Source organism: Lissotriton vulgaris, chromosome 6 (genome assembly GCF_964263255.1).
Source record: "Lissotriton vulgaris chromosome 6, aLisVul1.2, whole genome shotgun sequence".
Taxonomy (NCBI): Eukaryota; Metazoa; Chordata; class Amphibia; order Caudata; family Salamandridae; genus Lissotriton; species Lissotriton vulgaris.
The window spans coordinates 1,468,351,829-1,468,375,640 of record NC_141694.1 but is presented as its reverse complement, the minus strand read 5'-3'; the positions used below and the strand labels follow the sequence as shown (position 1 = coordinate 1,468,375,640).

The 23,812-nt window shown below is 48.0% G+C and overlaps 1 protein-coding gene across 1 annotated transcript; it reads left to right on the top strand.

The window, feature by feature from the left end:
- Window positions 1–5,987: 5,987 nt before the first annotated feature.
- LOC147708998 (uncharacterized) lies at window positions 5,988–21,996 on the top strand. The gene is made up of 5 exons (XM_086925833.1): window positions 5,988–6,266; window positions 9,250–9,334; window positions 17,603–17,704; window positions 18,452–18,577; window positions 20,367–21,996. Exons 1-5 carry the CDS (start codon window positions 5,988–5,990, stop codon window positions 20,762–20,764), a joined length of 990 nt encoding a protein of 329 aa, XP_086781959.1. The 3' UTR covers window positions 20,765–21,996.
- The last annotated feature ends 1,816 nt before the right edge of the window (window positions 21,997–23,812 follow it).

The window sequence follows — 23,812 nt, the reverse complement described above, 5'->3', positions numbered from 1 at the left end:
ACACATGAATATGCCACTCTCTTCTACCGGATTACATACAGTCAGTGCGTAGATAAATGACAAATGTGGGTGTAGGAACTGGGGTGGGAAATCTTCCCAATACTTGGGATCTACCGCAACCGGCGGTACATCCAAACAATGCATGTCTCTGGGACTCTAGTGTAGCGTGGGTCTGGCCGAGTGTACGCCTCGGTCTGTACAGTAAGTGGCTGTGACCGGATCTGTGTATGGGGAGGGGTTTAGTGTAGTGTCGTGTTCTGCTTGTGGCATGGGTATATTCAGTTCTTGCTTCCATGTGTGTGAAGGATAAGGCAGAAGCATTAGTCTGGTAACTGGCAAAGATCAGATAAGAGTGTCAGCTGTTTGTGGCGTCACCAGCGGAGGGGTCACCGAGCCCGGGCAGGAATCAGTGGCATCACTACCTTTTTCTTCTGAGGTGAATATGTGCGGCCCTCTATCCTCATCTGTTGCCGTAGATGTCGGCCTGAGTTCTGCCGCAGCCTGTAGAGCTTTTCTGCGCTCAGTTATAAATCGTTCTAGACCTGGGGACATTGCGTCCTGAGTGCAAGTTCTTGGTTTGAGGTGCTTGTAGGGGTTCTTGGGGCGTCGTCATCTGTATTTTGGCAATTGGGATTATTCATTACGCTTTGGAGTTGAGTATGGTCGGTTTTGTGCTATCCAGTCGCAGGCTGCCTCTGGATCTGTGAAGAACGTGGTGGACCGCTCATACATGATCTTGAGTTGTGCTGGAAACAAGAACGAGTATTGTATGCCTTCCTAGCAGAATAGCCATTTAACCTCCAGGAATGACGTTCGCTGACGGGCAGGGTGGAGATCCTGGGGGTGGGCCGGCACCCTGTGTGCTCTCTCTAATTAGGAAAAAGTGTGTCACGTACTCCGGTGATGTAAAGGTGCGGACCCAGATTTTTATGTAAGCAACAGGGTTCGTTCCCTCCACACCCTCTGGCATGCCCAGTTTGCAGATGTTGCACCTTCTTGAGCGGCCTTCAAGAACATATGCATGCTCCTCCAGGGCCTCCACTCGAGTTTGCAGTTTTTGTAACGTTGCTTGTTGTTTTTTTGCTATAGGCTGCAGGGTGGCGACCGCTTCCTCTCCGCCCGCTACTTTATCCACCAGTTTGCGGTGGTCATCCCTTAATAGGCTGAGGTCTGTAGAAAGGAAGCCGAACTGCTCCTTCATTGCAGCCCGGGAATGCTCAATGGCTTCCAACACTTTATCCAACTTCTCTGACATGGTAAGAACTGTTTGCACCTCTGCATCTTCGCATTGGAGCTTAGCCGTGGTATTCTGAGTTGTGGACGGCGTCTGGGAGCCATTGTGCAATTGAAGCGTCCCCATATTGACACTGCTCAGGTCGTCCTTTAAAGGCAAATTTCAATATTATCTCTTGGGCCAATCTGGATCTATGCTGCGCTTGGTGACCCACCGTGGGGGTCCGGCCCGGCACAAGTGCGTGGGCTGAGGCTGCAGGTTGTCAAATGCTTCTCCGTCACACCATACCTGGGTAAGTTTTAGTTGTGGCGATATGGGCACGCTCAGGGGTCACAGCAAAGTCCTTGCTGCTGCCACTGCGTTTGGCAGCATTGTAATGATGGCGTTGAGCGATGCGCACTCTTGTGGGTTTGCTCTTGCTTGAACTTCCTGTACAAGCTGGACTCTCTTGCATCTTGTTTGCCATGGATCTTGGGTGCACCTGAGGATCCCCTGCGTGGATGATGTTCCTGGGCTCCCTGAGTGTGCTCGGCGCAGTCCTGTTGGGCCACCTAAGACTTCTCTTGGGTCTTCTGGGCCAAGAAACATCACGTTTCAAGGATGTGGACTCTATGCATTAGGCCTCAAGTAAAAAGAAAAACTCCAGTCAGGAAGGCGGCGGCAGGAGCCGCGTGTCCTTTCCTGAGGCTAGTCCCTCAGACTGCCCACTGGCACCATCTGCTGAGTGTATAGTGGTCTCACTGGCCCTCCTTACGGTTGAGGCCCCGGGCTGGAGTTGCGGCCACCAGGGGAAAAGGATCTAGATTCTGACTCTGTGCCTGACACCAACTATTGACTGCTCTCAGTGCCGTCCTGCTGCGCTTTCTCTGTGCTCCCCCACCACTCCAATCGAAGGGAGGCTGCCTGTGCCTGGTCGCGCTGCCTTTCCTCACGCTGCTACTCCATACCAGGCCGCACCTCGATATTGATGCTGAGCAGCGCGCGTTTCCCCTATAGTTGCGCTTGCTACGACTTCCTGTTTTTGCTTAACTTTCGCTCGCCCCCAACAGCTGCGATTCACTGCAGCTTCCATGGACTCACTGGTCTGGTAGTGTCTCCTGGCTCTCGGGCTGCACAGGGTATGTTTTACCGGAAAGTGGCTCCCGTGCTTTCACTTGGGTCTTCTGGGCCTCCCGGTGGTAGTCTCCAGGGCCGAGCTCCCTCGGCAGAGGTCCCCAGCGGAAAGCTCTGATCAAAGGGAGTGGCGGTGGCAGCTCTGTGCTCCTTTCCTGGGACTGCTTCACAGTCTGTTCGATGCGTCAGCGCCACGCTGGTCCGCCACTTTGTCAAGGCCACGGGCTTGGGTTGAAGGCGGCCAGAGGGGTAGGGGCCTGGGTGCCAACTTTGTCTCTAACGCCTGCTGTCGGCTGGCGCCTACTGCTATTAACAGAGTCACCCTCCCCAGCCACTCACCTGTGGAATCCTCGTCATTCCAGGAGACTGTTAGGATCGGTCTGTCTCTGCTTTTCTTCCGCCGCCGCTCTATGCCCTTCGCGGCTGCCTCCGATACAATTCAACTGCCTGCTTCACAGTTCCGGGGGGTCACAGTTTGGGTTCAGATATGCTCAGTTTTCTTTCCTTACGGCAGGAAGGTCGCTCAGATCATCTCCGAGCACTGATGCTGCCGGATAGGCTGCCCTAGTCACCAAGCACGCCTCATTTGTACTGGCACACTCCTCCACTGGAAACCCCGCTGTGTGTCGTCGGCCAGAGGCCCGCCTTTATCTTCTGACTAGCGAGCCTCTCAACCCCTCCTCATAGATGCTGCCATGTTGGGCCCGGATCTAGTACGGCATATCCTGGGTATTCCGTGGCCATATTTTCTCCAGGCCTGTGAGTCGATTTATTAGAACTTCCGCCGCTGTCTAGGGCCCAGGCATACCCATTAGCACCCCCTTCGACTCGGATTAAGGACGTAATTCAGCACTCACCCACCTTAAACCCAGTTATGACTTATTCATGACATGTTGGCCCACATGGCTACTGGCAGCGCTACACACGGGCCACTGGCAGAACTGGCGGCACTCTTGAGACTCCCCAGATCCTGATACGGAGCGCCGCAGACTCCTGATACAGTGCTGCAGAATTGAAAAAGTACGGGGTATGCCAAGACCGACAGCTCACACACATCCCAACAATCTTTCTCTTTCAGTCTCAAACTCCGTTTAAGAAGGGACATTGTGAGAAAAGCATATAATCATCACTGGACATATTTTACTAATTGGTGTAGAAGTACACCTTTGCCACTTGTTCTTTGTCCTTCAGAACATATCCTTCAATTTTTAGTAGGTAGTAAAGATTTCTCTTCCCCATCAAATTCCTGTAATGATATTGGGAGTTGGACCTCTAAACTATTCATAGGGATTTGAGATTAAGGAAAGTGTTCTAGATTGTAACTTGCATTTGGTTCTTGCTGCATTACAAACACTTTCTTTGAAATTTTGGACAGGATTTAGGCCACATTCTTATCATTAAAGGTGGTATTTTTGTGGCTATAGCTACAGCAAGAAATGTAGGTGGACTGAGTGCATTGATTTTTAACCCTCTTAATCTAAGAATGTTTTCGGATCGTATTGTTATGAGGCTGGTTCGATATTTTGGCCAGAAAGTTAATTCATTGTTTCACAAAACTCAAATAGTAATTCTATGTCAGGACCGGAGGCGAGGATTATGCTTGAAATTTCTTCACTTTAATGATAGCAGCCATTTTAAAGTCACCAAAACAAACAACTATTCCCATGAAACATAGGGAATATCATAAGAAACAATAGAATGTCCATGGATAGAGTGCCCTTTGCTGTCTGCACCAATCACAGGGCTCCGAGGTGATGGTAGTCCTCTTTCACTGTCCAATCTCCTTCTTTCTTCACTGCTTGCAGCCAGATACGTTATATTTACTTTTCTCTTCGTGATTTTATTAATATAGTGTTGTTGATGAAGTTGTTTGTTCTGAAATTGATTGTCTGCTCAATTTTCCTTGAGTTTATTTTGATTGCCTGTGTCACAGGGTTTTTTCTGCTTGGGTTATCCAGATGCTCCGTCCATCACCACCCCCTTTTGTATCGCTTTGGCCACCATAAGTGTGGCAGGGTATGCTCAGACGTGAGTCCCTTGCTCACTTTGCCACTGGATTCAAGCAAGCCGGGCTGAAGACGGTTGGAATGCCAGAAACCGGTCCTCGGAAGCTTGTTTCCGGTCCAGGGAAGACATGGCTTGGCAGTTTGGGCTGGACTGTTCCCATGAGGCACAGGGTCAGTATTCCGTCCATTATTTGTTTGCATAGCACTTTTCACTCTAAGTGGATGGGTATGCCCAGACGTGGGTCCCTTGCTCACTGTGCCACTGGATTTAAGCTAGCCTGGCTGATGAAGGGTAATACCCAGAAACCAGTCCCAAGATGCTTGTTTCTGGTACAGGTAGGACCTGGCTTGGTAGTTCAGTCTGGACTGTTCCCATGAGGCACAGGGTAAAGGCTGATTTGCATATAGCCATGTCTGAACTGGGGTGGCAGAGTGGGCTAAAGAACGGTGATGGATTAAACCCAGATCTTTTGACTGGGTGTGAGTGTTTGATTGATTCAGATGCTCCGTCCATCACCACCCCCTTTTGTGGGTTTTCCACTCAGGCATTGTTTCTCGAGCCTTCGCGCTCTGCTGCTTATGGTTACAGCGCGCGCCGGCGGTCGACCGTCACGCGCTGTTTATTCTTGATTTATTGTTGTTTTCTGTTGGTTTAGCGGCTAGCCTCTTATTATCCTGTGCGCTTCCGTTTTCGTGCTTGTAAGGAGCGAGTCAGCCGCTACTCCTCTGACTCGTTTCCAGCTACGGGAGTGTTCCTCCCTAGCGGCTGCGTATCTGGTGCGGCTCACGGTGCGTTCTTTCACCGCTAGAGGGCGCGTGTGTACGTCCTCCTCTCTGGGTGCGTTCCTGAGATTCTGCGAATTCTGCGGGTTTTTGAATCACGGAACGCACTGTGGAGAGCGAGCCTCTGCCTGCTATTACACCGCTTGCCTTCTGTTTCTGCCATTAGGCAGTTATTCACTTGAACGCCCCCTGAACGCCTTTTTCAAGGTCGATATACTTATTTGTGAGACTGTGGGCTGATGATTGTGCCCAGCCTTGGGGGTCCGTTCTTTTTGGCCTCATCTAACGCTCCTATGAGTCTATACTGCAGGCTGTGTCCTGCTGGGGCCCATTGGTTGGCAGGCTGCCCTTAATTGTAGCACCCGGGCTGTTGGGTCCCAGGTCTTGGCTCCCGAACACGAGCTCTGCTTGCTGAAAAGTAGGCTGACACTCAGCCCCCCATATTGCGAGGTTCGCCCTCTCTCTATCAATTCCCACTTACCTAGGTAATGTAGACTCAGTCTCCTCATGGAGTCTTATCAGGGCGATACTAACCTGGATGACTAGTGGGAGGAAGCCCCACTCACGGCATTGCAATGGGATGAGGATTTCTACGACGCAGTAGATTCTTCCATCCATAAAGCGGTGGAGCAGGCTATGGCCCCTTTAGAAGACCGCCTCTCCCGCAAAATTGAGCTAGCCTGTGATAAATTGTCCAAGGCAGCTCAGGCCATTCCGGCCTCCCTCCTTCCAGCAATACTCCAGCTGACCCACAACCTCCCCTCACCAAGCATGCCAAGGAAACGGGGGTTGACACGGATGCCTTTGCTCACCTCAAGCAGGCTTTCTTAGCCAGCAAACCCCCTCTTGTGATGACCGTTCCTGGAGACTCTGCTGAAAGGGACGATGAGGAAGCTGGGCCTTCACGTCCCTGGTGTCCTTCGCAGCCAGCATCTGCCATTCCTGTTCCTGGTGCAGATGAGCAGAATCTTTGCGCAGATACGCTTGATCCCGATGACATTTTGCACCCTAGATCCTCTGACTGGGCGCCCTGTGACAAGGTCTCCCAGTCCATCGCCAGCCTCATCCGCCGGCTGTTAGAGGCCTCAGTGCGCAACTTAGGGCGGAGTGTCCTCGCCCCTCTTTGGAAGGTAAGGTGGCAGTAACCCCAGACATTGACCCTCCAATGGCGACATTTTTGCAAATATTCATAAAGGACCCTAAGAAGGGTATCAATAGGTCTTGGCGAACTTGCCAAGGCAAGCTCCTTGACATTCTTGGGTCTATAACGAAGATCCTCTATGTGGCTGAAGAGGCCAAATCATCCTGATCTCTCTGGAGAACCTCTCATCTTGGGTCCAGCGCGTGGTGGTATTTCTGGGGCATGCCAACTGCGCCATATCGACAGAACGGCGAAGATCCCTTTTGATAAAAGTGAACCCCAAACTTGGGGACTTGGCGGATTCGTAGGTGGGAGCTGTTGCCCAAGGAGGCCTTTCTGGCGAGCCCTTTATGAAGGAGCTGAGGCGCTTCGTGAACACTTTCACGTCCTTGGACAGGGCGCAAACTTCAATACGGAAGGTCTTTCGCCCAAGTGTTTTCCAAGGAGCCGGACAAGGCAGAGGCTGCTCGTCCGGCCATCCTAAGCAGCAGAGAGGAGGCTCCAACCAGGCATCTTACCAGGATCAAGCCAGATTCTGCAACTTCTACCCTACCAGGGGACGGCGAGGAAAGAACCGTGGTGGCAGAGGTGGCGGCACTTCCAGTTCTTCCGATGAGTGTTCTCCCTTCTTCCCATCTAAAAGTGGGGGACCGGTTGGCACATTTTTTCCAGGCTTGGACTTCTGTCACGGGCGACTCATGGGTACTCCAAACTGTCCGAGGGTTTCATATAGAGTTTCTCTGGTAGTCTATCCAGCCAGCTCCGCCGCATCCTCTAGTGTTCTCGGCAGTAGATGACGCATTGGTCAATCAGGAGGTCCGGTCTCCTTTGCCCAAAAGAGCGGTCGTTCAAACCACTTCCTATGCTCGTGGCTTCCTCAGCAATCTTTTTGTAAGTGGACAAAGCGGACAAGGCCAGAGGCTCGTCATCAATTTGCGCGAATTCAACGAGTAGCTGGTTTACCGCCACTTCAAGAGGGAGGGAATCCATCTTCTTTGCGATCTTCTTAGACCAAGCGACGGCATGGCGCGTCTCGACCTAAAAGACGCATTCCTGACCATACAAATTTTTCATCCACACTGGAGGTTCCTGCAGTTCCTTTTGCGAAACAAGGTGTACGAATTCACTACACTCCCTTTCAGTCTCTCCTCCGCTCCTTGGTGCTTCACCAAGGTTCTGCGTCCGGGATGCGACCCAAAGTTTATCTGGACGACATTTTACTCATGACGCAATGTCCCAGGATTCTGTCTCAACACCTACACACAGCGGTCAATCTGCTCCAAAGCCTCGGCTTTGTGATAAACGAGGCAAAGTGTGCTTCTACTGTCCCAGAGGCTCGTTTTCCTGGGGTTTTCCATCAACTCCATAGCTGCTACTCTCAGCCTTCCTTCCCGGAAGATGACAAAAATCCGTCACAAGCTGAGGAGAGCTCTCACCCAGCACCAGCTCTCCCTCAGACAGGTAGCCTGCATCGTCCGTCTTCTGTTGGCGTCAATTCAGGCTATTTTCCCATGCCCTCTCCATTACAGGGCCTTGCAACGCCTCAAGGCCCAGCACCTTCGCAGAGGCCTCTCCTACTCTGTGAAGAAGTGCCTCTCTGCGGAAGCCAGGGAAGAGATATAATGGTGGCTATCCAACATGGAAGCCTGGAATGGACGTGCGATCTTACGTTCCGCACCAGATATCGTTATCGAGTCAGACGCCAGCAGATCAGGCTGGGGCGCGCGATGTGGCGAGTTTGCAACAGGAGGTGTGTGGTCTCCTCTGAAGCAGCATTTGCACATCAACTGTCTGGAACATTTAGCGGGGTCGTTTGCAATCCAATGTTGGACCAAAGACTCAGTACGATCTTGTGTCCTGCTCAAGATGGACAACATATCAGCCGTCCGGTACATATACCATATTGGGGGCACGCGTTCAAGGGCTCTCTAGTACATGGCAGCGAACTTTTGGCAATATTGTATGGACCATCATGTGTCCGTGACGGCGGAATACCTTCCGGGTCGGGACAACCAGATTGCAGACTTTCAGTCTTGCCATTTCCACGATGGAAGTCTTTGGAAATTGCACCTGGGGGTTTTCGCAGATCTCCAGTCCCTCTGGGGTCCATTTTCAGTGGACGTCTTTGCCTCTCGCTTAGATCACCAGCTGCCCAAGTTCTTCAGTTGGAAACCGGATCCTCTGGCAGTGCAGACAGACCCATTTCTTCAGAATTGGCGGAACAAGCAAGGCTATACCTTTCCCCCGTTTGCCATGATCACGAGGGTCTCAGCCCAGGTGAGACGCCAGAATGCAGACATGGTTCTAATTTCCCCGATCTGGAGGTCTCAAGTGTGGTTTCTGGTTCTTCTGGAACTTTCTTGGGATTTTCCAATCCCACTCCACCACTTTCCGACTCTTCTTCTCAATCCGGACGGAGTTCCTCATCCACTGATAGAACAGGGCTCTCTCGTCCTCATAGCATGAAGGATTACATGGGACGCTGGGCAGTCCCAGGCCTTTTGTCAAAGGCTTTGGCCGACAGCACCGTCAAGAACTACCGCTCCACCTGGAGGAGGTGCTATCGTTGGTGTGAGCAACGGAGTCTCAATCCCGTGGCAATGGATGTGACTTTATTCTGAATTTTTTGGCCTCTCTGGCAGAGGAGGGCTTGGCTTATAGGACTATCAACACATTCCATTCTGCCATTTCGGTGGGTCATACCATGATTGACGAATCCCCTGTGGACGAGCATCCCTTGGTCTGCCGTCTCCTCCGAGGCATCTGTCTCTCGCTACCGCCTGAGCCTCGTTATTCTCAGCTTTGGTATGTTAATCAGGTCTTACATTTGTTTTTGTCTTGGCAGCCGAATAGGTTCCTCTCTAGGAAAGAACTATTGGCGAAGTTGGCAATGCTTCTCTGCCTTATCTCATGCAGAAGGGTTTCAGATGTCAGTACCCTTGATGTTACCAGTAGAATTGTTTCCCCTACAGGGGTCACTGTTACGATTCGCAGACGAACGAAGTGTGAAACGAGATCCATTTCTTATCCGGCGATCCCGGATTCTCCGAAGCTATGGTTGGTGGCTTGCCTTAAAGTGTATGAGGAAATGTCAGAGGAGCTCCGTCCTCCGGGAGAGCAGCAATTACTCATTGCGCTTAAGAAACCTCACAAGTCAGTTTCTTCCCCCACTATTGCCAGATGGGTAAGGTGGATCATGCAAGAGGCCGGAATCGACCTTCGATCCTTCGGCGCTCACTCGGCCAGAGGAGCAATGGCCTCCAAGGCATTTAGCCTGGGAGTTCGTCTGGAAGACATTCTGACTTAAGCAGACTGGTATTCAGACTCTACTTTTAAGCGGTTTTATTTTATGCCTATTATTGACATGGCTCACTTGTTGGTGAGCAAGCTTTAAACGAGCATATTCCTCGCCTCCGGTCCTGACATAGAATAAAAAATTTCCTAGCTATTGTAACAGAAAGTTTAAATTCTATTAAGGACTCGGAGGCGAGGATTATCCCACCCAGGGTACAAAGTCCCTTTGATTCCTTCCCGCCCATGTACTGGGGTGAGTAGCATATTTTGATGGTTTTGATGTCATCTGATGTTACTGTGCATTTTATTCTACTGTTTCCTTGCATGCTAAGCCTTAGCCATGACTGGCGCTTATATTCTGCTTTGGGTTTCTGGCGATTCAGGTAAACAAGATTCGTGAAGCTTCTAGGCTGGCCTACAGCGACGAAAGAGGGAGATTGGACAGTAAAAGAGGACTACCATCATCTCGGAGCCCTGTGATTGATGCAGACAGCAAAGGACACTCTATCCATGGAGACACTATAGTTTCTTGTGATATTCCCTATGTTTCATGGAATTAGTGGATTTTTTTGGTGACTTTAAAATACCTGCTGTTATTAAAGTGAAGAAAGTTAAAGCATAATTCTCCCTCCCAGTCCTTAATAGAATTGAAACTTTCTGTTACGATAGTTAGGACATTTTTCATTCTTTTGCCATTATGTCCTAATCCAGTTTCATAACAGGAAATGTTACTGCATGTATTCCATGTGGTCAGAGCAGTCAAAATGCATTTGTCTAGATCAGCAGATTTCAGATAAAGTGATTCATATGTGATTCATTGTTAGTAAATTATGCCCAGGCTAATAGAATTTGTAAAACCTCACTGTCTAGGTTGCTGAATTAAGGAGGCAATTTCTATTGCTTACTCAAATATGGAATTTGCTTTTCTAGATTCACAAGGGGAATGGCGGCCTAATGAGTTGAATGTGCTGGAGTCTGCTTTTCGATATTTTTACTGCAGCAACTTGGGGAAGGCCTTCTAGATGTGTTAGTCGCTGCAGGTTGAATCTAGGCCAAGGGACTAAACTGCAGTTTAGTACAAAAAGTTTGAATACAAATAACGCATCATGAATAGTCCTGATGTTAAAGGATGGGTTAATGTTTTTCAATTACATTTACTTTGCTGCATGACTCATACTGTATTTCTTCTAGCAGTATAAAAGACATCTTTACTTTGGCATGTCTGCATTAAGTGCGAGCGGGATATAGATGAGAAAGTAATATATAATACTATACATGTATGCTCTAAAGAATGGATATGGAAAAGTGAATGTTCCTAAGGGAAATATCTAGATATGTATACATTATTTACTCACAATCTTCATTACTCCGATTCCACTTTCCTTGTGCCAATACTTACATGGTGGTGAGTCCAGTATCACTGTGGGCACCCCTTACGAAGCATCTGTCTTCTGATTCCATCCTTAAAATGCCACCCTGTTTCACTAATTAAAGGGTATGGGTTTGTTGTATTCAAGATCCCAACCAAACTACTTGATAACTTGAGGTTTGCTGGGGGGATCTTAAGGCTTGGGCTAAGGAATGTAGAATAGAAGTACTAAAGATTACTGGTATCTAATCCAGACAATACTTTAGATGTATATGGGCTTTTGTCATACATACGTACTGTAGGCATATGAAAATTCAGGCCGTTTACAGGTGTAAATAAGATTTGGGCTTAGAAAAAGATTTGTGAATCAGAACCACCTCCTATTCATAAAAAGGCAAGTGACCGACCTAGGGGCACAATAGTACTGAGAAAAAAAGGATGAAGGGACAGACCATCTATAGCATGTGTGTCAACAGTTAGAACGTCAACAATCTGAATGGGGTTACATTTGATCTTTATGTGCTTTTCAAAACTGGATATTTTACTGTCCCAAAAGCACTTGTGTAGGTCGCTTTAGCCAGAGGGATCCTACAATAACACAGCCAGGGCATATTTAGGACGTAGCCGAAAATATCTACTGTCTGCTCTGGCTAAAACTGGTTGAATAGATTCACGTGTTAGTATTTGCTATATTCAGAAAGGGCAAAGTAAAAACTGTCCCTGCTTTTCAGTCATATAAATAACACAGCCATTGCTTGGGCGTGCGTGTCGCACCCATTTGGCCGAGCTATGCAGAGTATTAACTATTCTTGTATTCACACCGGCGCCCTTTTATTAGAGAGCCTCGTGATATAATAATGTTCGGGGCTTCTGAGTGTTTAGAAATCAGCTAAAGCATAGCTTCTTCTAAAATATTCTGTGTTAGTCATGGGTCGTTACTTCAGAGCTGCTTTTAAAAATGTCAAGTGTGCTTGATAACAGTGGTATGTTTTTCAAATTCTTTCATACGACAATTTACAGCAAACATGTTTTACTCCTCCACCAAAAGAGAAGCAAGTCTACTTACATCAGATGTGTTTAACAATTCAAATCATGGAATTCTAACTGGTGAGTGGTTGTTGTTGTTGATCGTGTAGGGGGTTACTAAACTGCCGCGAATCATAGTATACTTCTAAATCCATTATTTTCTTTTATGTTCAGCTGAAAAGAATTGAAATCAATAGCAACTTCCTTCCTGCACCTCCACACTCTCAATATAATCCGAATCTCTTATGTGGGGGTTGATATAGCTCAAGGAATCGGACAAGGCCATAACTGACCCCATTTGAGTGAGTTAACAGCACACATTTTCTAATCAAACTTTAGAAGAGATATGTGTTTGTAGTATGTCCTAGCCAGTCCTAGTCACACTATGCGTTTTTGTTTCCACCATGTTCATGCAAGGTATCAATGAGAGAAAACACAAGCCATAGGTCAAATAAGGCCTTCTGCTCAGCTATAACCTATTTCCTCTCTCCATGTTCATGCTACATAGATACACAGGGGCAGAGTTACAAGCCCTTTGCACTGCCAGTACGTCACTTTTTGTGATGCACTGGCAGCACATTTCTCTGCCCCATATTTACAAGGACAGGAAAAGCAACACTACATCACTTTTCCTCTCCTTATAAATATGGCCCCTTCACACACAGCACTTTGCATGGAAGGGGCGTTCCATGGGTGTTACTGTGGGTGTTCCCACGCAACAGCCATGAATACACCCATGAGAACATTTCCAGACTTACGAGGAATGCGTAATGCGTCAGTATACCACGCCACCCTAGGGGTTGCATTCTACCGGACGCATTGAAAGAGGAAAATGCCTGTAATGATTGTTTTTGTGCAGGAGGGAGACCATTCCTGCACAAAAACAACCTCCCCATGACGCAGGCATCCTTGCACCATGGTGCAAGGGTACCTGCGCCTGTGCATGGCAGCTGTTTGTGCGCCTGCGCTGGGGAAAGCTAGGAATGTGACATATCATTGTAAATATGTTGCATTCCTGTGTTCTGAAAGTGCCACAGCATGGCACAGCCAAAGGGCTTGCTGTGCCGTGCTGCTGCACTTTCTTGTAAATTTGCCCCATAGAACGCAGCAATTTTATTCCATTTAAATATTACCGGCCGTACCATCATATGACTATGCTGGCCCTGTTCCTTACTAAGGAGAGCTATTTTTTTGCCGTTCGCAAACCTTACAAGGGTACCATTTTTTCCAGTATAGCATCTTTCCCAAGTTCATGGAGGTGCCCAGCTCTTCTTTCTGTTGGGTCACAAAGGTCTGTTTGTGAAACATAGAATCTCACTGAAGGCTCTTTGCCTTGTGTATACAGTTTTTCATCAACTACATAAGTCACCTTTGGCTTCTCGATTTAAATTTTATTTTCCTCTTAAAAAGCTTCACTTTTGAAATATGTTCTTTTCAGTTAAGCGAGTGAGGAAATGAAGGATAGGTGGAAGATCTCTGTGTGCGCATCCCTCAACTGGAAAATGTGCTGCCGATCTCCTCTCATCTCAGTTTAGGAAAGCCTTATAAATGTCCTGTTTCTGTTAAGCTGGTACAAAGCCCCTTGTTGAAGTAATGGCTGTTTAACACTTGTTCTAGCACCAAGATACCAATTTTAGGTGAACGTTTGTGCACTATAAGTTTCTTACTCATTCAGTCATTTCTCTTGGCTGTCGACTCTGAGCTCCACTATATTGTCACACCCCTCATTGGTACCAAAAAGCTAGAGCCGAAAAAACACTTTTTGAGACATGTCACCTTTGCTTCTGTTAGGTTCTCTTGTTGGCATTCCTTCGATGTTAGAATTGGTATGTCTAGGCATGGGCGGAATGCATTACTTTAATGTGGGGACAGTTGGAGGTTCCTGTCTAGTGTTGCCGTCCTACCATTAGATGCTTAAGAAAAGTGTATATTTACCGTGAATTTCTCGTATTGCGCATCTTTTAATTGGAGATGAGTTCACAGGTGGCAATTCCGGACCTGTGTGCTGAACCCTGGCATGTCTTGAGGCCCAGAAAGGACTTTGGATTCCAGGAAGGTGAATTCTGGGTAAGCATGGGCGAATTTTGCGGATCTCGCGTTCGCGAATTTTGCGGATTTGCGGATTCGCAATCCGCAAAATCCGCGAATTCCCGCGAATTTGCGGATTTTTTTTTTTGTGTTCGCCCGTGTTTCTGCCAGTTCGCGAGGGTTTTTACAATTTCGCAATTTGCGAACTTACCTGTCGGGTCGCAAGTTTTGCGAACTTGTTGTTTCTACGTGTCCAGCCTGTTTGGGACACTCTTCTTCATCACTGCCACTCTCTGTCACCACTGCCACTCTCTGACTACTCATGCCACCCTCTGGCCCACCCATGCCACCCTCTGTTTCATCACCACACCCTCTGGTTGTCCAGTGTACATTATTTTCGGCAAAGCAAAGCACACCTTCCCTGCCTCAAGTGACCTGAATTAATTTGGGGCTGATTAATGTGTCACAGAATATTTTTTTAGCTGGCACCTGCTTCCTTAGTGCGCCCTGATTAGTGATCTTTTGCACTTGCTAAGTGCTTTCATTGTTGCAAAATTAGTTACAACACCTGCCCTGCCCCAACTGACAATAATGAATTAGGGGCTAATTAATGTGTCACTGAAAGAATTTAAAGTTCCAGCCTGGCACCTGCTTGTCTGCTCCTTTAGCTGTAAATCAGGACCTTTGTGGCATACAGTTAAGGTCAGAGCAGGGTCACACAATAGTTGCAAGCAGGCAACCGAATTCTGGAGGGCCCCCTCAGGAAGCAATACAAAGAATCGTTACAAATCATGAGGTTGACCTTTTGCACCTGCTCATTGCTTTTGCTTTTGCTGAAATCGTTTTGCGGTTTTTTTCGCGCTATTCGCGGGGCGCGGCGTCGTGCGAAACCGACCGCGGAAGCCGCCAATTCGTGCGAATGAGCATTTTATTTTTTTGCGGCTTGTTGTTTCGCGAGTTTTTTTGCAGTATTCGCGAGCCGCTTGCAGCGCAACACGCGAATTTACCCCAAGGTCGAGTACGGGCGCGGCCATTTTGTTTGCGTGACGTATTTCCGTTTCCGCCCGCTATGTATAATCTCGCGCAGTAAGCGCATTGCGAGTAGAGGTTCGCACGAGATCGCGCGGGAAATCTAGAGGTTCGCACGAGATCGCGAGGAAAATCTCGCGCGAACTGACTTTCGCGCTCGGAAACGGGCGCCGGCCATCTTGTTTTTCATTCATTTCCTGTGTCTGGGCATGGTGTTTAATCCTCTTGATATCTTTGCCATCCTTTGCTTGTTTTCAGTTTTTTTTTTACGATTTTGCTTCTTATCTATCCCTCTCTTTTCCTAGCTGTATATTTTTGTCTTTTCTGCTATTTTTCTTTACTTTTAAACTACTTTTGTAAACTCTTTTCTTTTCTTCTTCCCTATCCTATTCTTTCTTAATTTTCTACTTCTTCCTACCTTACCTGCCCAGACCATGGTCAAGCCAGGCGCCGTGAAGCTGCCCAGGCACTTGAGGGCCGCAGCGGCGGCGGGGAGTAGTGCTGGACCCAGTGGCAGGACAGCAGGCGTGAGATCGAGGGGGGAGCAGGTGACGCGCCGGGAGATATTCAGCCCGGAGGAAGTGGGCGCGCTGGTCTACTTCGTCCAGCGCCGCCTGCCCAGGACCATCGCGGGAGGCGGCAGGATCGCGGCCGGCGGCTATAACATGCGGGAGCGCCGGAAGCGGTGGGAGAAGGTGTGCTGGGCCATATCCCACCTCTACGGGGTCCAGCGCACCTACAGCCAGGTCACCCATCGCTGGACGGACCTCCTGGACCGCGAGCGCGACCTGCTGGACCAGCTCGGCTTGGAGATCCCCGGCCTTGGTGAGTAGTAGTAGCCATTGGCATTTAATCACTCACTACTATGATGTTTTCTCCTGCTCTGTGTTGTTGTATTGCAAATATTTGTTTTTTACATGGAGCAAGCCAATAATGCCGCTGATGACGATTACATTGTAGTTAAATTATATTTCAAAATCTTCTGTGCATTTCAGGTGCACTGCTCTCCTTCTCAGTGGGGTTGCTACTATGCTTATTTGTTTTCTATTTCGTGGTCTCATTGGCCTGAGTAACTATTATGTATGAGTGTACTTAACAGAACTGCGTAATGCTAGACACTAGGGGGCAGATTACATTTACAAGCCCCTTGCGCCACGTTTACGTTGCCTTGCGTGACGCAACAGCGGCGTAAACGTGCCGCATCCCTGCAAGTCATTTACAGCATGACGCATCTAGGGAGATGCGTCACGTTATAAAGCCATGGGCCTGCACCACAATGGGTGCGTTCCTAGTACGCAGGGTGGGCGGTCCAGCGGCTGTGCGCCTCGCAAAATTGCCTGCGTGAAATCTACAAGATTTAACGCAGGCACTTCTGCGACGCTGCTACGTCAATTCAATTCCTTATGTCTGCTCGAAGCAGGCGAAAGGACTGACACAGCATGTAAAGTATTGGGTGGCCCTGAGCATTACTGGAGTTGCATTGCGTTGGCGACGTGACTCCAGCGATGCGCCGCTCTTACGTGACGAGATGCGTCACGCAAGTGCCTACCCTTGCGCCAGGGCGCGCCGCATTGTAAATGAGGCACATCTGCCGTGTCGCAAGGGTAGTTTTGCGTGACGCATTTGATCTGGCGCATCTCTGGAGATGCGCCAGAACGCGTAAGTAAGTATGCCCCTAAGGGGCAGAATTGCAATTACCGTCGCATCCCTGCAAAGTAGCAGGGATGCGCCATTAATTGTGCGGCCCGCTACCACCACCAAACATGGTGCGCCGTATTTGCAATGCGGCTCCCCATGGGCCCAAAACGTCACCGAAGCTTTACTGCTGGAGTTGCGTCGCAACGATGGCGCAGCTCCATCAATGCTCTGGGGTACCCTATCTCCCCAATGCTGGGTCAAGCCGTACGTCTGCTTCAAGCAGGTGCAGGGTTTGTGTGACGCATCATTGTCCTAAAGGTGACTGATTGATATTTTGTAGATTTCCCTCAGCCACTATTAGGATGTGTTCCAGCGCAGGAATGCCCTCCCTTGCGCCGGAACGCCCCCTGATGGCGCAGGGCTTTATAACGGGATGCATCTCCCAAATGCGTCACGTTGTTATAATATTATACGCCGCACCATGGCGCCCTTTTTTGTTTAGCTGCTGCGTCACAAAAGTCACGCAAGAACGGCGCAAAAGAGCCGCAAGGGCTTAAATCTGCCCCTTCCTTTGTAACCCTGACAATAAGAAAAATAGTGGCGGTGGATTGATAGTTTGACTATTTAAATGACTGGTAATGTAGCAGGCAACTGTTAGTGTTGTCACTGATCTGACTGAAATCACAATGGAGTTTGTCTGTCACTTTGCGTCTTGCCTGCGGACTGCTGCCTGCCAGTCCTAGGTGAACGTTTCAGTACTTTGTTTAGTGAGTTACGTGACTTTCGAAGTCACAGGTCCGCAAATAAATAAAAAGTAACCATAATCAATATAATTTCGCGGAAATATTTTGTTATTGTTCTTTTGAAATGTTTGATTTGGTTGACATTGACAAGCAACAATCATCCATGTTTTCTGTTCTTTCTTTCATGTTGTACGTCAGCTCCCCCCAGGGGCGAGAGGAGGACACAGGAGCAGCAGGCGGCGGATGCTGTTCATCAACAGGGCCAGGATCGGGCAGGCGAGGGCTCCTCTGCTGGCCCCAGTAAGTTTTCATTTTAGACTAGTACCTATTTTTCCTAGCGTTCCTCATTTGAATTTTTTCAAAATTGTCTTTGCTCTTCTTGTAGACTGTATCTAAATTCTTATCCTGCCTCTACTATGACTCCCTGTGGTATTACTAGATTATTCTTATTAGTCTGTCTGTGTAGCTAACTAAGATTGCACGGTTGGCGAAACTCCCATGATTCTAGTCAGCAATAGCTCTATCAACTTAGTGCAGTCCTCTGGGATTGTCCATAATGTCTTTTGAAGTGTTCTATCTGGACTCATGCTTGCAAAAATTGCAAAACCTTTCGTTCAGTCACTCTAGTCTGGAGGACCAAAAAACACAGATTGTATTTAAATTTAAAAGCTTTATTAAATGTAAACACATTTATTAAAATGAAGTCATAATAAAACTAAACGTTTAACTGATAATGGAAAAGTGGTTAGTGCTGACGATTAATTGAAGACATTTCTTGTGGTCGAGCCGAGCTCTCACCTGGTTTCAACTTGATCTTGTTGTTAGAAGTCCATCTTCTGTCTGTGTGGAGAAAAATGGTGCGTGTTAAAAAATCAGCCTTCATCAGTTGTGCCAAAAAGTGCAGCAAGACAACCTTCCCTGGAAAAAGGGACATTTTTTTTAACTTTAACGTAGACAGTCACAAATTACATTGTTTTCACATGTCTTCATTCCTAGACCAAATACTAGTGAGTGCTTTATTCTAAGATTCTTAAATGTACTTTGTAGGTGGAACATCTGGTGGCGGGGCCAGTGTGGTGGTGGTGCTCGACACGGAGGCGGAGGGCAATTCATCATCAGGGGAGGAGGCGGCGGCGGCGGCTGTGAGAGTTGAGACGGTGGTGGCGGCCAGAGGTAAGCTCTTATATATTCCTTACTTATTGAGATTGAAGACTAGCTGGGAAGGCAAGAATATGAGATGCATGGCTGGGTGAATGATGAAGCAATGATGGGTGGAAGGACAACAGCCTGGGTGGGTGACACAGAAACTGTATGTGTCCATATACCTGGATCATGCTACTATCTGACTCTTAGATAGCATATGTGTATCTAGAGCAGGGGTACTCATAGTACGGCCCGCGGGCCGGTGGTGGCCCGGCAAGCCTTCCTTGGCGGTGCGCAGACCTTGCAGACAATCACTGCTCCCCCGGCCCCCACAGAGCAGAGGCTTTTTTGTATTTCACCTGTTAGCGCCCCTGCATCTCCACTCTGACAATCACTGCTCCCCCGGCCCCCACAGAGCAGAGTGGAGATGCAAGGCCACAAAGAGGTGAAATAGAACAAAGCCTCTGCTCTGTGGGGCCGGGCAAGCAGTGATTGTCAGGGTGGAGAAGCAGGGGCGCTAAAAGAAACAAAGCCTCAATAATATGTTAATGGTCTTTTAAAGACCTGTTAAGTACTTTGGTGTTGTTGTCTGTGTGTGCGCGTTGAGGAAGCGGTCTCAACCCGGGCTGAAGGCTGACACAGATAGACACACACACAGTGAGATGACAGAGGGAGAGGGAGGGCAGGAGGGAGAGAGAGATGGAGGGAGGGCAGGAGGGACAGCAGGAGGGAGAGAGATGTATGTAAATGCTGGGTCTGGTGGCTCAGTGGATGAGGGCATCTGCTGCAGGGACCTGTGTGCAACCTCATGGTCACAAGTTATCGTTTTGCTTTAGCCCCGCCCCCTCTGACTCCGCCCCCACCAGTGCGGCCCTCGGCCACAAACTACACTGTAAATGTAGCCCCTGAGAGAAAGTTTGTGAGTACCCATGATCTAGAGAGAGTAGATGGTCAGTGGATGAACTAAGTGTAACTTTGAAGAGCATGTAACACTGCACCCGCACGTCCGTTCCAGTGTAGGAAAGGCAAGGAAAAGAACTTTTAATTTTGTCCAAATACTACCATAAGTAGTAGCAGTAGTTTGTATTGCAAGCACTGCATAGATCCGGTTATTATGGTGGCCACTCCCTACCTCTCTTAATAAGTTTAGTAGTACTCAGTCATTCATGTGTGGATGTATCACTGCCTGTCACTCAATAAAAAGCAAAGCACCTAAAGTCATCCCATATGTAAGCAAAAACATCTCATGTGAAGTGATAGATAATCAGATTATTTATCTTCTTCAATTTTCCATTTCTAGTACTCATTTCCACTGTAGGGTGAAAGTTAAATTAATTAAGCAGTAGCCCTTGAGTTGTAACAGAGTATTCTCAGTGCCACCCGTAATAGAAAAGTAAGAGATTCACCACCTGCATGTACTGGACGGGTACAGTAACGCAACGGCAACGCAAGTCTAGGTCACTCCTCATGGCGTGCGTCTCTTTTTCTCGGGTGCAAGTTTACCGCGCTGGCATTATGCCGGCTTGCAGAAAATAACGTACCAATTTTCCAAAACAAGAGACAAGAAGAAGAATAAGACTGGTGTACTTTCATAGCCGACTCCAATGGAAGTCCACAGTGCTCATAGAATTTGTTCCTTAAACTCCCACTAATGTTAGAGCAAGGATGAAGAAGTGTGAGGTTAGATAGATACTGGCCTCAATAGTTATGTAATGCGCTTGCAAGTTGCTAGTTGTACTGCAGCACACATTTCTGCTGAATGATTGAGTTAATCTTAAAGAGCATTGGTTACAGACTATGTCTTTCTTTCTTCATATAGGTTCTCCTTCCAAACGAACAAGGAGGAAGGAGCTGGCTAGAGCGGCCCGGCAACGGAGAATCGAGGCCACTGTTGCGGAATATCGGCGGCTGGTGGCCCTGGAGGACGAGGAAAGTGTGCGGTCGACAACAACGACAACGTCGTCCTCCGTGGCCTCACCGGCTGCCACCGTGACCCAGCACAGTGGTCCACCGAGACTGAGCCGGGCTGCCAAAGGCAAACGCCACCGCCGAGCAGCAAGGCCAACAGCTGCTTCTCACAGGCCTTGCACCTGCAAGGCAGTGAAGGCACGCCTGCGCCGCACTACCCTGATGGTGTCCCGCCTTCAGCAGGAGCTCGCCTTGCTCCGCGAGGAGCATGATGCCCTGGCCCAAAAAGTTAACAGCATCCACCCATAGTGTCCCTTGCCCCTTTTTTAGAGACTTTTGGGGGGTGGGAATTGGGAGTTGGGTTTTTGGGGACTTTTGAAGGACAATCGTTGGGGTTAGGGAGGGTCTTGCGGGAGATTATTTTGTTAGGGATATAAATATACTTTTTCAAACTTTATCTGAGCATACCTGTTTTTTACTGCTTGCCTGGTGGGTGGGGGTTTAACGTTGACTGTTTTCCTGAAAGTTTAGTTCCATTTTCTTCCTTTAAGTGTAAATGCCCAAATGTTTTCAACACTAAGTGCCTCTCACAGACTAAGTGAAGTGAATCCAAGAGTCCTAGGACTTTAGTAGTACTACCTTCAGGCTCTCGTCTCTCGTACTAATACTCCATTATACCCCCAAACCACCAAACGCTTATCTTACCTGTAATTTGTGTTTGAAAGTAGGGCTAGGCCCAGGGCTGGCTCCACGGGAAACACCGAATAACGTTGGCAATCTTGGTCGGATAAAATTTCCTCATAGCGGTGGTAGTAGTGGTGTGACACAGTGGCAGTTGCATGCCTATGAAAAAAAAGAAAATGAAATCTGGTTTGTCCTCCTGAGCAATTCAACGGTACAACTGAGAATATAGCAGGTGACAGAAGTACAGTAGAGCAGTGCCACATTGTAGCCTAACAAATGGTAAAGTATAACTACTAATTCGGTTGAAGTTCTTTCACATTAGCAATGGTTCTTTGTCAAGCAGAGTAAGAATATATCATCGACAACTGTGGAAAGAAAGAATGCGACAGTACAGGGCCTGTGTGGAATTATTGATAACTATATTCAACATAAGGTCTCTGTAGCCAGATACCCGAGAGCCTTGCTGGTCACTATAAATCCATTCACAACAACACTCAATGGGGTTGGTCTGGAAGGTGTCACGTTTACTCCCCGTGATCCAGTCGATGCAAATATGGTTCCACCTCCAAATGTCACCAACACCCAGAAGTGTAAACACAGGGTGTTCGAGGCATTAGGCGAGGGAGAAAAATAACAAACTAAAATAAAAAATGTGGGATGGGTAAAGGTAGGGTCAGCAGGGAAAGGATACCTGTAAGAGAAGACAAGACAGGCATCAGTGAAGTGATGTCCTAACATACAAGGGTACTCTCATATAGTCTCACTAAATAGTCTGCAAGTCTCCCGCCTACTCATGGGAAATGTAGTTTCATAGTACGGTAGGCGCTTAGGGGCTGCGTAACCTGACAGAAGGTATAGTAGATAGAAAAGGAGAAATTGCTTTTTTTCTAGGTGTCCCCTCACTCACCAGGGTTGCCCCTTGGTGACATGCTTCATCATTGGGGCCATCCCAGTCCTCTACGGCCTGGGGCGTGCTGCGACTTGCGAATTACGTAGGAGCACTTACAAATGACTATGTGTGGTGCAGATAGTGGAGTGGACTAAGTGATGTGTTAAGGGATCAATGTAGAAGCCGAGAGAGAGCAAAGAAATGCAGTCACAGTCAGAGAAAAAGGCAAGGGATACTGTATCTATGTGGTTGTAGTGGTCCTGTTGGAAGTGGTAAGTAAGTTGCCCGCAGAAAAAAAATCCTCCTATTAGCGGCACTCCTCCATTGCAGCCGACGCTTCGTCCACCGATGTTGGTCACCAGAAGACACCCTGTCCACTGCCTGCCTGATGCTGAATTGTGGCTCGCTACTGTGAAGCCTGACTCCATCCTTTTTTCCCCATTGCAGAGACTGAAACCCGGCCTGTAATTATTCAACGAAAAACAGGAAGTGATATAATATTACAACACCACTGATAAATAAATATAAGGTATGTAGGCTGTGGAGTGCAAAAAGTCACAATTTGTTTTTCCTAGTAGACAGACAGTACAATGTTTTTGAAAGTGCGTACTCTGAGTCACCTTTTGAAGGATAAGTAAGTATGGGCAAATTAATGTAGCGGATCTTGCCCCTCAAGCTAGGTGTACTGTAAACTGTGTTTTAGAACAAAAATAGATCTTCCTAGCAGTGCTCCCACCCAAAAAACGAGGCCTAGCAGAAAACTGGAGACAAAACTTACTTTGAAAGTAAAAGTAGGCCGAAGTACCCTAATTACCCATTACCCCCCGTGGATTGTATTCAAACCACTTGCAAGCAACCAAGCAAAAGTAGCCATAGCCAGCATCGCTCCAAGACTCGAAATCCCCCCCACTCAAACACATGCAATAGAAATACTGCTAACCCTAACGAACCCTAAGTTAAGAATAGTGGCAAAGGCTTTCTTTAACTATGCCAAATCCCCCCTTTCCCACCATGGATTTTGTTCAAATGACTTGCAACCAAAATTACACATTCTCACGAGTGCTCTAAGACCCCAGAACTCAGTTTGAAAAATCTAGAACACCCCGATACACATGCAATCCTGCTGCTAGGGCTAACCCTAACGAACCCTAAGTTACAAAAAGTGCCAAAACTAAAGGCTTTTCCGCGCGGATTTTGTCCCAACCACTTCTACCCGGTATTAGACCTTCCCAGGAATGCCCCAAGACCCGGCAACCCACCCGCCAAGAAGCATAACACCCCCAAACAGGCCAAAAGCAAAATCTCATACTTGCAATATTTCTGGGCCTTCGGTCCAAACGCGCTGCGTAGCTAGGCCATAAGTCGGGGTTGGCACGACGGATTTCCTGAAAAGCAAATGCAATCAAGATTAGAGTGTCCCAGCAGTGCTCCCAGACCACGAAACTCACCCACAAACACCAGGAAGCCCCCCAAACAGGCCCCCGAAAACGCTCCATAGAGCAAAATGTCAGAAATAGCCCAAAAAAAAAATCGGCCTGGATTTTGTCCCAACCACTTCTACCCGGTATTAGACCTTCCCAGGAATGCCCCAAGACCCGGCAACCCACCCGCCAAGAAGCATAACACCCCCAAACAGGCCAAAAGCAAAATCTCATACTTGCAATATTTCTGGGCCTTCGGTCCAAACGCGCTGCGTAGCTAGGCCATAAGTCGGGGTTGGCACGACGGATTTCCTGAAAAGCAAATGCAATCAAGATTAGAGTGTCCCAGCAGTGCTCCCAGAC